We start from the raw sequence: 16,676 nt of genomic DNA on the forward strand, positions 1-16,676 counted from the left end.
GGGAAACTGTGTACTTCCTGGCACAAGCATGGGGTGGGCAATAACGACAGTGCAGTTGCACGTACATTGTTCGAGGGTGGGGAGTTTAGTTATTCAATTTGTTAACTGTTATGAGTCCTGAGGGTGTGCGTGGGTGGAGATGGTTAGCAGTGGTCAATGGTCTACGCAAAGTGCGATTCTCATGATGCGCCAGTATGACAACGAAAGTTAGATCTCTAAGTTGGAACGTCAGGGGTCTGGGCACATGCACGAAGCGTCATAGGGTGATCGCCTTTCTAAAAAGACATTGTGTCTTGATTGCCTGTCTACAGGAAACATCTGGACGATAAGGGGGCCGCCAGACTGGCAAAAATCATTCCTTCTACTCAATATACACTAGCTGTACACTGGTGAGGATGGCCCGGGGGATACTGTTCACCCTTACATTGTGGAGGCTGATGTAAATGGCCAATATGTACTACTGCAAGGCATGCTAGACGACCGTGATAGCACTATAATAAATACATACATGTAAAACACTGACAAATCTGCATTTTTTTCAATCAATGCAAAAGTTAATAACAGAACTTGATGCACGACTACTGTGGTTGGAGGACTTCAACTGTGTCCAAATTCTGACTTGGATAGACACCCACCCAGGAGTGTTACAAAACCACAGATAACTAAAAAGTTGCAAGCAGTAATGAGGGAGTTGGGGCTACGGAATGCCAGGCATGAAAGGCACCCAACTCAGAACAGAAGTTCTTCACCCACGCACAATACACATAGCAGACTGGACAGGGTGCTAGTGACTGGGATGCACCCTTCCCAGAGGTGGAAGTGACCATTTGGCCCAATTCTATGTCAGGACCGGAGGCGAGGATTATGCTATTCTTTCCTCACTTTATTGAACAGCAGCCATTCAAAGAACAGTCAAAAAACTACTATTCCCATGAAACATAGGGAATAAACAAGTTTCAACAATAGAGTGTCCAGCTACAGAGTGTCCACGCGACAATCACAGGGCTCTATGTATCTTAGTCCTCGATCAATGTCAATCCCCCGCTTTCTTCGCTGCTTGCAGCCAGAGGAGTGCCTTTTTCTATATTCCTTTAATAGGTACCTTTAATGCTTACAGTATTGGGACTATTGTGTGTTTCAGCTGTGGTGCTGTCATTCTGTCACAATTGTGTGCTTATTCATGCGCTTTTATTGGGTGTCTGCCTTTGCGTTTTTTTGTGGAAAGTTTTCCCCCAGGTGATTTGTTTGTGTGCTCTTATTGTTCTCGCCTGTGGGGGGTTTTCTGCTAGGTCATCCCAGCGCCTCTACCTTCCGACTGAGCCCCTGATGACGCTCAACCCCCTTCCGCCAAGCACCCCAGGGACATGGGGTTGACACGGACGCCTTTGAGCGCCTTAAGCAGGCTTTCTTGACAAGCTCTGCTCCACCGACAGCTCCAGCCACCTCCGGGGACCCTGAACAAGCGGGCGATGATGAAGCCGCCTTTCTCGCCCCTGGCGCCCTTCACACCTAACGCCTACTTCGGAGGCTCAGAATATTTGCACAGATGTTCGATCCAGACGACATTCTGCATCCCCGCTCTTCAGATTGGGCAACCTCCGAGAAGGTAGCACAGTATGTCGCCAGCCGCATCCGACGGCCGTTAGAGGCCACGGTACAAAATTGTCTCAGGGCGGAATGTCCTCGCCACTCCTTAGAGGGAAAGGTGGCGAACACCCCAGATATTGATTCGCAGATGGCGACATTCCTTCAACAATTTGTTAAGGACCCAAAAAAGGGCATTGACAGGTCCTGGCGGGCTTGCCAGGACAAACTCCTGGACACCCTTGGCCCAATAACGAAAATACTAGACATGGCTGATGAAGCCAAGTTGTCGGGCTCTATAATTTCCCCCGATCACCTCTTTTCCTGGGCCCAACGCGCGGTGGTGTTTCTAGGAAATGCAAACTGTGCCATTTTGACGGGGTGCCGCCGATCTTTACTCATTAAAATGGATCCCAAGCTTGGGGACTTGGCCGACTCTGAAGCAGGCCCAGTTGCTCAGGGCGGGCTCTTCGGAGAGCCCTTTATAAAGGAGCTGGGGCACTTTGTTAATACAATCACCTCTTTAGACCGAGCACAGTCCTCCATTAAGAAGGTGTTTTGCCCTCAGGTTTTCCGAGGGGCTGGAAGAGTTAGGGGCCGCTCATCCGGCTGTCCAAACTCACGCAGAGGGCGAGGCTCCAACCAAGAAAGTTACCAACCCTCAGCCAGATTCGGCAACTTCTATCCTACAAGAGGATGACGGGGCAAGAACAGAGGCGGTCGAGGTGGGGTGCCTCCAGCTCTTCTGGTGAGTGTTCTCCCTTTTTCCCTTCTAAGAGTGGGGGGCCACCTTGTGCATTTTTTCCAGGCTTGGACTACTGTTACGGGGGAGGCCTGGGTCCTACAAACTGTCCGGGGGATCCATATAGAATTTCAAGGAGAACCTGCTCAACCGGTTCGACCATGCGCTCTTGTTTTCTCCTAGACGGATTTTGCCCTGGTCGAGCAGGAGGTATGTTCTCTCCTTCACGAAGGGGCAATTGCGGAGACTCTGCTCCACCTGCGAGGGTTGATCAGCACTCTCTTTGTGATGGACAAGTCCGATGGGGGTCAGAGACCCGTCATTAATCTCCACGAGTTCAATGGGTGGCTGGGGTACTGCTACTTCAAGATGGCGGGAATCCATCTGCTCTGCGATCTCCTCCGACCGAACGATTGGATGGCGCGCCTTGACCGCAAGGACGCCTATCTGACTGTACCCATTTTCCCTCCTCACTGGAGGTTCCTGTAGTTCCTATGGTGCAACAAGGTGTTTAAGTTCACCAATCTTCCCTTCAGCCTCTTCTCTGCCCCTTGGTGCTTTACCTAGGTGATCCGTCGAGTGATCGAGAGTCTACGGGCGTCCGGCATGCACCTCATAGTTTACCTGGACGACATTTTACTGATGGCCCAATGAACACCTTGACTCGTCCGCTTCAGACTGCGGTCAACTTGCTTCAGGGCCTGGGCTTCGTGATCAACGAAGCGAAATAGATGCTGGTTCCCTCCCGACAGGTCGTTTTTCTTGGATTTTCCATCGATTCGGTGGCAGCGACCCTCAGTCTTTCCTCCAGGAAGACAACGAAGATCCGTCAAACTCAGGAGAGCGCTCACTCTTCAACAGATCTCCCCAAGGCAGCTAGCCTGGATCATAGGCCTTCTCTCTGCCTCAATCCAGGCTATCTTCTCGGGGCCACTTCACTACAGTGCCTCAAAGCCCAACACCTTTGCAAGGGACTATCATATTCACAGAAAGTGGCTCTCGCAGGCGGATGCCAGAGAGGAACTGCAATGGTGGCTCACCAATATGGAAAGGTTGAATGGTCGCGCGATATTCGGCTCCGTGCCATACATCATCATCAAGTCAGACGCCAGCAGGTCCGGCTGGGGCGCGCAGTATGGGTACTTTACTACCGGTGGTGTGTGTGTGGTCTCCCCACGAGCAGAAGTAGCATATCAACTGCCTGGAGCTTTTAGCGGGGTCTTTTGCGATCCAATGCTGGACCAAGGACTCAGTCCGATCATGCGTACTACTCAAGATGGACAACGTATCGGCAGCGCGATACATCAATCATCTTGGGGGTACACAGTCAAGAGCACTCTCCGACCTGGCAGTGACCCTTTGGCAATACTGCCTGGATCACCATGTGTTGGTCACAGCGGAATACCTGCCGGGTCAGCACAATCAGGTCGTGGATTTCCACTTGTGTCATTTTCACGATAAGAGTCTGTGGAAATTGCATCCAGGGGTCTTTGCGGACCTTCAGAGCGTCTAGGGTCCGTTTTCAGTCGACCTGTTTGCTTCCCGCTTGAATCATCAGCTTCCCCGGTTCTTAAGTTGTAGGCCGGATCCCCTGGCGTCACGAACGGACGCCTTCCTCCAGGACTGGTGAGAAGAGAAAGGTTATGCCTTTCCCCCATTCGCCATGCTCACCAGGGTCTCAGCCCAGGTTCGTCGCCAAGGGGCGGACGTAGTTCTCATATCCCTGATTTGGAGTTCTCAAGCTTGGTGTCCGGTTCTTCTGGAACTTTCTTGTGACTTTCCAATCCCACTCCCTCGCTTTCAGACTCTCCTCAGTCCGGACAAAGTTCTGCATCCGCTGAAAGAGCAGGGATCTCTCACCCTGATGGCGTAGCGGATAACAGGGGATGCTGGACGGTCCCAGGCATTTCGGGAGTAGCTGCGAGGTTCATGTCCAAAGCCTGGGCCGATAGTACTGTCAAACGATACAGATAGTACTGTCAAACAATACCGATCTACCTAGAGAAGGTGGTATCGTTGGTGTCTGCAAGGGAGTCTCGATCCCGTGGAAGCAGATGTGACCTCTATCTTTTTGGCCGCCCTAGCAGAGGAGGGGCTGGCGTATCGCACAATCAACACTTACCGCTCTGCCATATCTGCAGGTCACACTATTGTATATGGCTCCCCGGTGGGTGAGCATCCTTCGGTATGTCGCCTCCTTTGGGGCATCCGCCTCTCCTTGCCTCCAGAACCTGGATACTCCGGTTTTAAATCTATTTTTATCTTGGCAGCCGAACAGATTCCTTTCGCAGAAGGAGCTGTCAGCCAAGTTGGCGATGCTTCTGTGCCTTATCTCTTGTCGAAGGGTCTCGGATGTGAGAGCCATGGATGTTTCCATCAGGATTTTCTCCCCCACAGGGGTCACCTTCACGATTCAGAGACGAACGAAGTGTGGCACAAACACCATTTCCTATCCCGCGTTCCCAGATACTCCGAAGTTATGCATGGTTTCTTGCCTCAAGGCTTACGGGGAGATGTTTGAGGAGTTCCGTCCTCCCGGGGAGCGGCAATTGCTTATTGCGCTCAAAAAGCCCCATAAAACGGTCTCTTCCCCCACCATTGCCCGTTGGGTCAGGTGGGTAATGCAGGAACCTGGAATTGATCGGTTCTTTGGTGCTCATTCGGCCAGAGGAGCATTGGCCAAGAAAGCGTTTACCCTGGGAGCTAGTCTTGAAACCATTCTGAATGCAGACTGGTCTTCAGGCTCGACCTCTAAACAATATTATTTTAAGCCGGTTATTGAAATGGCTCACTTGGTGGTGACCATGCTTTAAACTAGCGTAAGCCTCGCCTCAGGTCCTGACATAGAATTAAAAATTTCCAAGCTAGGGTAACGGAAAATTTCAATTCTATTAAGGACTCTGAGGCAAGGATTATCCCACCCAGGGTACATCTTGATGTATTTTTCCCCACTCTCGTAGTGGAGTAAGTACACTGTTTCGGAGAGGTGTGGCTCACTGGTTGTGGAGAGGTGTGGCTCACTGGTTAGAGGCGGCAGACCTGTAAGCAGAGAACGGCCTGGGACCAGGGTTCAATTCCCGACGCGGCAGGGTCGTGGACCAGGGGTCAACGGACTCGATAATTCTCGTCTCAGTGCCTACTCTAAGCTGGGAACACACTTGGTAACTCTGGGCATTAAGCTTGCCTCATCTCTACAACGGCCCCCCACAGACACCGGGGATGCCTGGTTTCACCCTGGAGATACCCAGATAAGGGACCATCTCACAGGGAAAAGCAGGACTGGTTCCCCAGCGGTCTGCAGCGCCAGGACACTCGGTTAGAGTAACAGTGCGCTTTACAAGTACCCCACATTTACATTTACATTATCTCAGAATGCCTATTTGTATATTCTCATTTGCAATGCATGCGTTTCCCCTACAGGGCTAATACTTAGCCAATGCGGTCGCCTAATTATATTCTTTGCTTCTGACAGGAGATTCCAACAAACGGGATTCTTGAAATATTCAGCCTGGCTGACTACGAGAGATGAAAGAGGGGGATTGGAGGTTGACAGAGGACTAAGATACATCTGGAGCCCTGTGATTGGTGGACTCGCATGGACACACTGTACCTACACACTCTTTTTGTTGAAACTTGTTTATTCCCTATGTTTCATGGAATAGTAGTTTTTTGACTGTGTTCTTTGAATGGCTGCTGTTCAATAAAGTGAGGAAAGAATAGCATAATCCTCGCCTCAGAGTCCTTAATAGAATTGAAACTTTCCGTTACGCTAGCCAGGAAATTTTTCATTCCTGTCAAATCCCGCTCTAGTTGTGTGGTTTGGTGGAACGCCCCCGTTCAAGGGCCTCAGAGGTGGAGAATGCCATCCGACATACTGGAAGATCAGGAGGAGAGGGAGACACTGTCCCTAGCACTAACTGAGTATATGGCCCTCAATTGGAGGGAGTCGTCCAGCAGAGTCACACAGTGGGAGGAAATGAAAACGGTTCTGCTAGGTGTGGGCATGGGATTACCATGCAGAGTCCAACGTCAGCTACAACGGGAGTTAAGGGAAGAAGAGGACGCCTTAGTGAAAGTCCAGACAGGGAACCAAGCACACCCCACCAACAGCGGCCGCGATTGTGTGCTTTCCAAGCAAATAAGTGACATCCGGGACAGGCTGGACAAATATAAGCTGTCATTACCGCCAGCGGCTCCACGCCAAAAAGAATAAATCTGGACACCTACTGGCCTGTATTTTACGGAAGGAGCAGACGCCCCCATTGACTAACTGTTTACGCAACTCATGGGGGGGGGGGGGCATGGTACACACAAGGGCAGGCCTATTGGAAGTGTCCAAACAGCACTTACATAAGGTGTACACAGAGGATCCGGCCATCTGGGAGGACCGAAATGTCCTGTTCCTAAGGGGAAGAAAGATTTGGATGTACAACAGAATGAAGAGGAGATACTTGAGGTACTGCGGGAGCTACCCAGGGCCAAGGCACCGAGGGGAGATGGGTTCCCGTCTGAATTTTATCAGGCCTCCTCAGAGAAGCTTGCACAGTCCCTATTACAGGTGCTCGAGGAGGCATATGAGCCGGACTTTTGCTCCCAACTGTGCAGGAGCGGGAAACAAGTATGCTTTTTAAACCAGGGGGTGACTGCCAGGACCCAGCGGAATAACGCCCACTCACCATAATTAACTGTTAAAATACTGTTCAAAGCCCTGGCTAAACGACTGGCCCCACACATGCCCCACCTGATACATGAGGATCAATGTGGGTTCGTACCCAGACGAAATACGGGCATGTATGTAAGGCGATTAACACATATCATGCACTAGGTACAACACAGGGATGAGGAACTGGTGCTAGGAGCAGTAGACCTCAAGAAAGCCGTTGACTGGGGCTATCTGCAGAAGTATTGAGGGCAACAGGATTCAGCCTGCGGTTCTGCCAATGGGTCAAAGTCCTCTATACAGAGCTGAGTGCTCGGGTACATGTAGGCCTGAGCCAGTCCGAGATGTGGACATTCGGGCGGGACACAAGACAGGGTTGACCAATGTTGCTGCTGCTGTACATGCTAGCCATCGAACCCATGGCAGTTTGGGCTCGAAAGGACTTCGAGTGTTGGGGTGCACGGACTGGGGGCAGATGTCACGTAATATCACTATATGCGGATGATGCTTCTCCTCGAGATGTGATACCTAAGCTATTGCAGCTCATGGAAGACATTGGCGATTAGTTCGTATTGCGCTTCAAAAAGTATAAGTCCCTGCTTTTCCCACTGGCTGCTTTGTCTGTACTGCTGCTGGAGCGTTTTCCAAGTCTTGGATTGCAATGGGAGACAGGACATTTTTTATAGTTGGGGTACCGGTTGCACTTGAGGACTCGCAATTGCTACACCTCAATGTGAACAGGGTGATCGAAGCACTGAAGCGGTCGGTGCCCTTCTGGAACACTCAGACGCAACCAGCCTGCCCATGAGGGAGAGTGACAAAGATGGTGGTACTACTGCGTTGTCTGTATGTGGTCCAAAACTCATTGTGCAGTATTCCCACGAGAGTATTCAAGCACTTGAACTCAGTACTGATATCCCTATACTGAGCTGGCTGTTGTAGTAGAGTTGCCTTGAACACTCTGACTTGGCTGTATGAGGAAGGTTGACTGGTAGCCGTCAAGATTGATTCATATTACTATGCAGCTCACCTACAACACGGGACCCGGGGGTTTGATGAGGGGCACAACCGGGGGGAAAAAAAAGCATACTTAGGGGGAAGAGTCCAGCCGGACAGGCTCCAAATGGCACTGATGGAGGGCATGGGTACCTCAGATGATGTGCTCCATTTATTCAAACAGACTATGAGCATATGGCAGTCATTTGTAGAATGAATATGAAGACACACACCATTTCATCAAAAACTCTCTGTATGGATTCTTGCCCCAGTGCAGAAAATGATGGAAAATATGTCATTCCAGGCATGGTGGGAGTCGGGTTGCCCGGTATTAGCAGACTTGTTCCCAAATCAAACCTTCATCTCATTTCAGCAGGACTGTGAGTGCTTTGGACTAGGTCAGGGCCAATTTTTACAGTATGCCGGACTTCTGTATTTTGTTGTGGCAACATGGCCCACATATCCCAAAGTCCCACGGATGACACAAACTCTGGATACAATACTCACCTGTGGTCCTGGGCATCAGCTTATCTCTCTCTCCTATACAATGCCATAAGAGCCGACTCCGTGCGCCCTCCACCCAGGGCTCGGACGGCATGGGATGGGGACATGACAGAACCCCTAAGTGAGAAGAAAGGAAAAGCAATATGTGCACTCACAAACACGGTATCTTGCAATGTGCACTCCAAGTTGATACATTTCAACTACTTACACCGCACATACATGACACCAGTGAGGCTGCACTGCATCGATCCAGTCTCGATGCGGCACATTAGGGACAGATTTTTTGCATTTATTATGGGGATGTCCTGAGGTGTACCAATTTTTGACACAGGTGGTGGAGTTGGTGACGGGGGGTACAGGCTACACAGCTTATTGGGACATACTGCAAAAAGCGTAGGATGAGGTATAAACTCTTGCAACTACTTCTGATTCAAGCAAAGCACACGGTTGAAATAACACGGATGGGAAAGCATACTCCCACAGTAGATGAGTGGTTAAGGGATGTGTGTGAGTGGGCGCTGGGGGGGAGGAGGCCCACATAAAGGCCAGTCAGAGGGATGAAAAATTGGAAGAGGATCTTTAGGCGTGGAGGGAGATATGCAACGTGTTCTTAACCCCTGATGCAAATGTAAGCGACCAACATGACTGATGCAGGTGAAGGTATGACTGAGGAGGATTTGGACTGATTTTTCTAATACCATGATGACAAACTCTTATCATATATCAATGTACTGCCGACATAGCTGCACTTTGCCGTGCATCCCACCTGTCCGCAATGTTTGAAACTGCACACCTATTGTGACTTCATTGAAAAGGACAAATAAAGGTTACATTTATAAATAAAACAAATAATTAACCATGAATAAGCTTCTAATTTAGTAGGCTGGACTGAACACAGGAGAGCTACTTACAGGTAGCTGGAGAGCTATCAGTAGCTCAAGAGCTACTCATTGGAGAAGCCGGAGTTAAAGTTTACCTAATGATATGCAAGGTCAGTACAGCTTAAGTGTTTATATTCACGGGCAACACACCGGATTCAACTATGGAAATATGACTGTAGGTGATGCTTGTTGGCACCAAATAGCATTTCATACTAACAGAAGGAACTATGCTATGAACATATCACACTATTATGATAAAGTGGAGTATACACTGGTATTTAAAATGTATCAAAAATATTTTCTTCCAGCTTTATTATAATTTGGTCATTAGGGCCTTTGGTGCAAGCAGAGCAGCAGGAGACAATAACTGGGCTGGGACTGACAGAGGAATTGAAGGATGAGCAGATGCTTGAAGGTAGACTTTAATGATAAGTACTAAGAGAGTGAGTGGGAGAATACACTGATAACTGGCACAAAACAGGAATTTACAGCAAAGCGAAAAGTGACAAAGGCAGGCACAGACAATGAGGTGTCTACTCTAGTGACTGGTAGGAGTCAGGCCCTGGTCACCAAGAGTAACCGACTAGGGTCAGCAACCATAAATGACGACCTACAAGATCATTATTTCTTAACCCTCCCGGCTTGTGCCAGAAGCTAGAGTCAAAACGTAAATTTGGATTGCAAGCCAGCTAAAAGCTCTCAGCAAGATTAAATGGAGGCACTCAAAAAATAAATATGTGTGCCAGCCTCATGGGTGCCATGAATGTTTTGGCTGGAAAATCAGGCTGCAAGGGAGGTGCATGAATGACAACTCATATCGCTGGACCTCCAACTGCTTTACTTAGTGCTGCACAAGGATGACATCCTCAAAGTACTGATAAGGGCCTCCCATTCCATAAATCTGCAGAAATGAAGTCAGTAAGGGTACAGGTTGTAAATAAAGGATCAAGTACAAAGAGAACAGATGTTGGAGGAGGATGCAGTGTTTGTTGTAATGTGGATGATTTAAATATTAAGTCAACCTTAGCAACTTCACATTGAATAGAAGTAAATTCTAACTGCAAAACTACAAAATAGAAATGAACTCAACAGTGCCTCAGCCATACTAGGCTGCAACAATTAATCAGAATCAATTATGTTATTCTGATGCCACAAAGCAATCCCAAAAAAGAGGAAAGCTGTTGAGCCGAGATGCCCCTTTCCCAAGCACATGTAATATCATTTTGAAAATACCGTAAATAACTTACAACATTTTGTAACATTTCATATGCAGTACTTAAAATGAATCCTTACAGGAATGTTTAGCTTCACAGCATCTACAGGGTGCTGAAAGGGCCAAGAAAAATTGTGACGCCACAATGTCTTGAACACCGCCTTTTCTAAATATTGAAGTTGATTAGTTAAGCGCCCACTTTTTTGTAGATTGACAAATTCTGGTGGTGGTGGATTCCCAATTACTGCTTGAAGATGCCTTCGTGGGACTGACATTGTTCATCAACTTTATTTTCGATTTTGGGGCCACAATTTATGTGTGCATCAGGTCCACAAGCCAGATAAATATTTACCTAAAGAGAAAAAAGAAATATTATGAAATCTAAATGCAGTAGCAGGTTTCTCCAATAGTCCTAGAACATTAGTTTTCATTCGACAAATTCATTTAGCAGGATTATAACTAAGACAAAAATTAAAACAGGCTGACCATACATTTCTCCCCACTGATTCACTCAAGTGTAGTTCACATATTACATTCCTATTTTATCAGTTACAAGCAACCATCATGTCTCTTGAAACCTCTCACAGAACTGCATTCCTTGATAGCTACACAAGACAGAGAGCCGGTGCATAGACTGTGCTCGCTGGGTCTTTGTGTTCAGACTAGACGTGTATTACCCAGCAAATTGCCATTTGAGATTCTCAAATTACATCCTTCCACAATGCAGAAATTCTAGAAATAGGTAGTGATGGAGCAAGGTGAAGAACAAAATGTTGTTCAAACTTGCAAAGTTAATCTTCCATAATGATTAATCAAATTAATTAGAATGTGGTGAAATTACTAATCAACTTAGTTTAAAAATGCAATCATCAGTATACGCGGGATAAACTAATGTGCTTTATGTTGCAAACGCAAAAGAAAAATAATAAACTAACCTTGTCTATTGTCTTTGTCAGAATTAAATGCGGCAGTTTAACTAATGGCATGTGCTTATTATGTGTGCTTATGTTATGTCTTCTGTGATAAAAGCTCATGGAGTTCGTGCGGTTCCTAGAGGGAAAGTAAATATAAATGCTGCATATTCGTGCTTCTGCTAGGTAACACAATTAACAGGGTTAATTAGTAAAGGGGGAGAGTAACAGAATGGGTCTCAATTCTTTAATTAATCGATGTCTTGTGTTTGTTTAATAATAGTTTCCAAAAGAAAGGCCTAAAAGATGATTTGAAAATTGACTGACAGAGATGCAGACGTGAAACCTTGTCCAGAGTGGAGCCTTGCATTCACGCAGTAGTGGAGATTTTTACTGCACAAAAATTAATTAAAAGAACAGTTCTTTGCTTGAATAAAATGTGCTCACGGAGAGAAGGCCCAAGGACAGGAAGAAAGTGTCTGCCAAGATTAGGAAGCAATGTTCTGAACTCGAGAAAAGTAACTTTTCTGAGGAAACGGAGAAACGTGTAAATGAATAGACAATAGGACTTATATGAAGCCTGGACTTGGTCAAAATTCGGAGATGACCTAACAGTGGACTGACATGGGTCAGCCAATGAGAAGCTTGGATTTCATTGAAAGAATGTAGAATGTAGAAAGTTTAGATAGAGAAAAGGTATAAAACCTGACATCACGAGTAGGGTAAAACTCTTGCTTCCTGATTCTTGAATGACGTGACGTGCTGTTGGACGTTTTGGCGCACGTAAGGACAGCAGACTTTAAATGATATTTTCTTTTTCAGGTGAAGTGAGAAATAGAGAGGGAAATAGATTTAGGGAATGGAAACTGTTATTTTGCTAATAATTCATGCTTCTGAATTTGCTTAAATAATGTTAGTCCGTTAATTCATTTCCTAATAAAATGCTGCTTTCTTATTTGAGAATTAAATAAAGATTCTAAAACATAAATGCTCATTCTTATGAAAAATAAAGTTAATAAATTAGATTTGAAAAAGACAAGCTTGTCTTGTTTATTCATGGTCTAGTTTCCATCAGTTGATCTATCGCCTTGAGTGATTTGATTTATAGGCAAGAATATGTTTAAAACTGCAGTTGTATATAATAATGTAAATATTATGTGAATAGGTTTCCAAATCAAATCACCTGATTAGGTTGCTCAAAAATTGTCTCATTGGTGTTATGGGCCTGTATGAGTGTTTAATGTTTGAAGGTGAGTATTGAGGTGTTAGGTAGCGTTTGTGAGACAGTTTTTCAATCAGAGCGCTGGATCAGTAGATAAAGCAGACAACCATGAGGCTTAGAAATGGAATCAGGACTAGGTGCAGTGTTTTAAACCGTGCACAGGCTGCTGTTAGGTATGTTGTATTAAACACTAAAGCTTCCAGCTAGCTAGCAATGATAAAGATAAACATGACTTGCACTACCTTGTATTCACTAAGGCTACGTGAAACTTGCTACTGTTCGGGTCATACTGGTAATCTTATTTGACCAGATCCAGAGCATGCAACTTTAGACTAATCAAGAAGAACCTACTGTAGGAGAGTAGGGTCTGCTATCCTATGGTCACCCCAAAATTTTTGCTTTTTGCTTCACTGGTTTATGACTTAATGTGGCTGTGGGCCTGCTAATCAGACCCACAGCCTGCTGTTCTCTCTCTAAATTACTGCAAATGCACTTTAGGTGCATTACAAATTGGAACTGGTTCACCTTATTGGCCCCTGTAACAATGTACCCTAGGTACCCAGGGCATAGGTGTTTCCAAGGCCTACCAGGGGCTGCAGCATGTATTGTGCCACCCCTGGCCTGGCCTCCATATTGGACACAACTGGCTGATCACTCAGCTGGGGTAAGTTGGTGTAATCACCTCTTGCTTAGGTACAGTATGCCTGTGCCTAACCCTAAACTGGACACATATGTTCCTATCAGCCACTCCTATGGAAGGGCTCATCAATCCTGGAGGCAGAGTGCTTGGAAATATGTGAGATGGTGCTCTAGCATGAGCTGAGCCAGTCTGCAGCTGTCGGGAACCACTCCCTAAGCTGTTCCGGGATATTGCCATACCATATACTCTTAAGTGCATTATAATCCTCGCGGTTAAATGCTATCTTTGGTTTGGCTTTATCAAAACATGTCGAGTAAGGTGTCATACGAATTGGAATACTATCCCCTCGACAGTTCTGTCGACGGGGATAGCATTCCACCCTTCTAGAGGGACACAACATGTGTGTAGCCTTAAACCCGGTTAAAAGTTAACCAGAGCCTCAGCATCACAAAATGGATGCTGCCACCACAGACACGAGTCTGGCCTCCTGCTGCTGACCGAAACTCGGCAGATGGTGGCCTGGACAAAGGGTTTCCTGCCTTGGGAGGTGCGAGCACCACCCCAGACAGGGTTTTGTGTATTGGGTAGGACAGGGCTGAATAGAATCAGACATGCCCGGGGCACACAAGGTGTCCCCGTGCATAGGCCAGTCCAAACCGGTCCTGGGACTTTCCAGACCCAGGCTTGGCGCGGAACTGGACAAAGGAAAGGGGGTGTAACCGCCCCCCTTCCTCCCAGAGGAGGGACCTAGTAGGTAATCCACCCCTCAGATTGGGAATAAGAGTGGGAGCAGTGCCATTGCACAGCAGATCATCCTGAAATCAACTTTAAACAAGAAGAAGACTGGACTTCGACATTCTGCTGCTCAGAAGACTGAAGAGAATCTCCCTTGTGGCCTAGGAGTGGCCACCCTGTGAATACAGGTACCAACCAGCAACTCTACGTCTGCTTTGCCGCCGCCTCCCGAGCCCAGAGCCCGACAAGAACCAGACTCCCAGACCTCTCCGAGCCCGATCCACAGTCCCTGCAAAGAAGGGACCCGTGGAGGCACCGAGTGACGTGGGACCGGCCCTCTTGGAAGACACTCGAAAAGCTGACTGCGCAGCTTCTGAGGTATCCTCGACGTTGTGCTTTGGGGACTGAGAACCCCCACCATCGAGCAGCCCTTGCACCGAAGAAGAGCCCTCCAGCATCTCCACGATCTGCGTGGGGCCCTTTTGCATTGTGCCACTCAGCGCGCCATCCCGGCCACTAGCCACGTGGTCAGCGGCCATCTTGGCGACGAAACCGACGAACTACACAGCGGGTCTGGTTGCTCCAGACTCACCCAAGCTCCTGTGAAAAGGAGCACTCGCTCTGACCTTGCTGGTCCGAGTGTTAAGCCTCTTTCGATTCCTGCGTGGCTTGCATTAGCCAAGGCCTGTTTGCTCCAATCAGGTCGCCGACACCGCCAACAGCGAGAAGCCTGCGTGGGACAGCTCGTGACCGACTCCTGGACGTCCTCGACCCCCGGTGTCCACGTGGCTGCAGAGAGAAGCTACACGACAACGCCTGTTTGCACCAGACATCGCCTGGTTCCAATCTGGTTCCACGGTAGTCACTGGCTAGTGACTTTGAACATTGTCCCCTCTGCTTTCAGGTCTTCACAACTCCAGATCCTCCCTTGGATCCACCGGAACTCTTCACATCGAGCCGCCTGCAGCATCTTCAGCTCCAAGCACCATCGACCAGCGTGGCGAAACCCGACACTACTTCGACCCTGTGCACCCGCTTCCTGTGGATGAGGTAACTCAGCTCCGCCGGTGTTCCTACACTGGTACACATCTCAAGGGCCTGTGTCTTAAGTTTCAGCGTTCTAGGTCACTCGGAAGGTTCCTAACTATCTAACTTTGTACTTTTTACGCACCATAGACTTTACATTGGAAAGTGCGTGCACTTTGAACACTGCACCCGAGTCCCGCGGGCCTTTCCCGACTTAGTCACTGCTAGTCTCGAATAGCTCCAGCGATTCCCAAGGCCCTAGGCCTGTTCCCTTTCCTATTGGTATCTCTTATACCACTTTCTTAGTATATGGTTTAGGTGGCCCCTAGGGCTCATCCATATTGTGCAACTTTTGTGTATTTTAAACTGTCTTGTGATTTAACGCTTGTGCTTCTGTGCTCATAAAGAGTCCAGGGGATTTTATAGTTAATAAATCAATATATATTTTCAATATATATCTGTGTGGTGTCCCTTTCATTTGGTATTCAAGGGGGTTGTGTATGGTAATACAGCTGGCTTCACATGCCTTTCAGAGTTTAGCCTAAGACTGTTTTGTCCACGTTACCACTAGGATAACTGGTCTACAAGGTTGAATTACAACCAATCATCATAAGGGTTGCTTGGCATGGTACAAAGTGATCACTAAGAATTAGTGAGCATTATATACCAGGCCAACTTCTCACACCTACTTACCTACTTAGTAGAACATTGTAATGTTGAGCGCTCGATTGAAGACAGTGGAGTAGCTCCAGACTTCTAATGGCTGGTAAAAGCCTGGAGTTCCAACATTCTAATATTTGACTTTTACAGCATGAGCTGTGAACAAAGGCCTCACGGAGCCAAAGGGATTTTAACCCCTCGGGCTCCGTAAGGTCTTTGTTTTAACTAATTAGAACATTCTGCCCATATGAGGCGGAACAATCCAATTGCCTTATAGCCCGCCGTAGCTAGACTATACCAGCCATTAAAAGGCCTGCTCCCTTGTTGAAGGTCCTCACCCAAACGATGGAGCAGGGATTTATCCGGTATAGCCTGCTACAGTTGGCTATAAGGCTACATTAGTACACTCTGCATTGGCTATTATTAGGGCTACAACAGTAATATCAGCTTTTAAATCATTGTGGAGAGGGTAAAGAACAGCAATTACTGCACACCAGTGCAAGTAACAACGCTTAAATTGTAGAATGTTTATATTTAGCCATTTTTAGTGTTTAAAACACCATTTGCATTTTACTACATCCTAAAGCACAAAACTAGCCTTGGCAGTGACATACACTGCTTAAAACTCTGTATAGACAGGAAATTAGTAGCTGCACAGACAAAGGCTGAGTGCTCGTGGTCATCCAGTATCAAATAAAAAGCCACACTACCATATGTAAAGCATGTGCAAAGCCAATATGTGGGGCTTGCATTTTGGAGTTTTAAATAGTTTAACGTGGGGCTATTGTTTACCTGCTTTTAAAAATTCATTGTGTTTGTAAAAATTGAATTTGATTGTTTCACTTGCAGGTGAGGAATCGGAGACACTGGTTCCTTCCTTTGCAAACGGTCACCTTAGAGAG

General features: G+C 47.2%; 1 protein-coding gene across 2 annotated transcripts in view; it reads right to left on the bottom strand.

Moving 5' to 3' along the window:
- Window positions 1–16,676, bottom strand: part of BRDT (bromodomain testis associated) — a 2,469,968-nt gene that overhangs the window by 2,349,483 nt on the left and 103,809 nt on the right. For both annotated transcript variants that reach the window (XM_086953938.1, XM_086953937.1), the window contains exon 2: window positions 10,661–10,932. In XM_086953938.1, the coding sequence (XP_086810064.1) occupies window positions 10,661–10,855 (195 nt within the window). In that variant the 5' untranslated portion in view covers window positions 10,856–10,932. The remainder of the gene's footprint in view (window positions 1–10,660; window positions 10,933–16,676) is intronic.

This window comes from Lissotriton vulgaris, chromosome 1_1 (genome assembly GCF_964263255.1).
Source record: "Lissotriton vulgaris chromosome 1_1, aLisVul1.2, whole genome shotgun sequence".
Lineage (NCBI taxonomy): Eukaryota > Metazoa > Chordata > Amphibia > Caudata > Salamandridae > Lissotriton > Lissotriton vulgaris.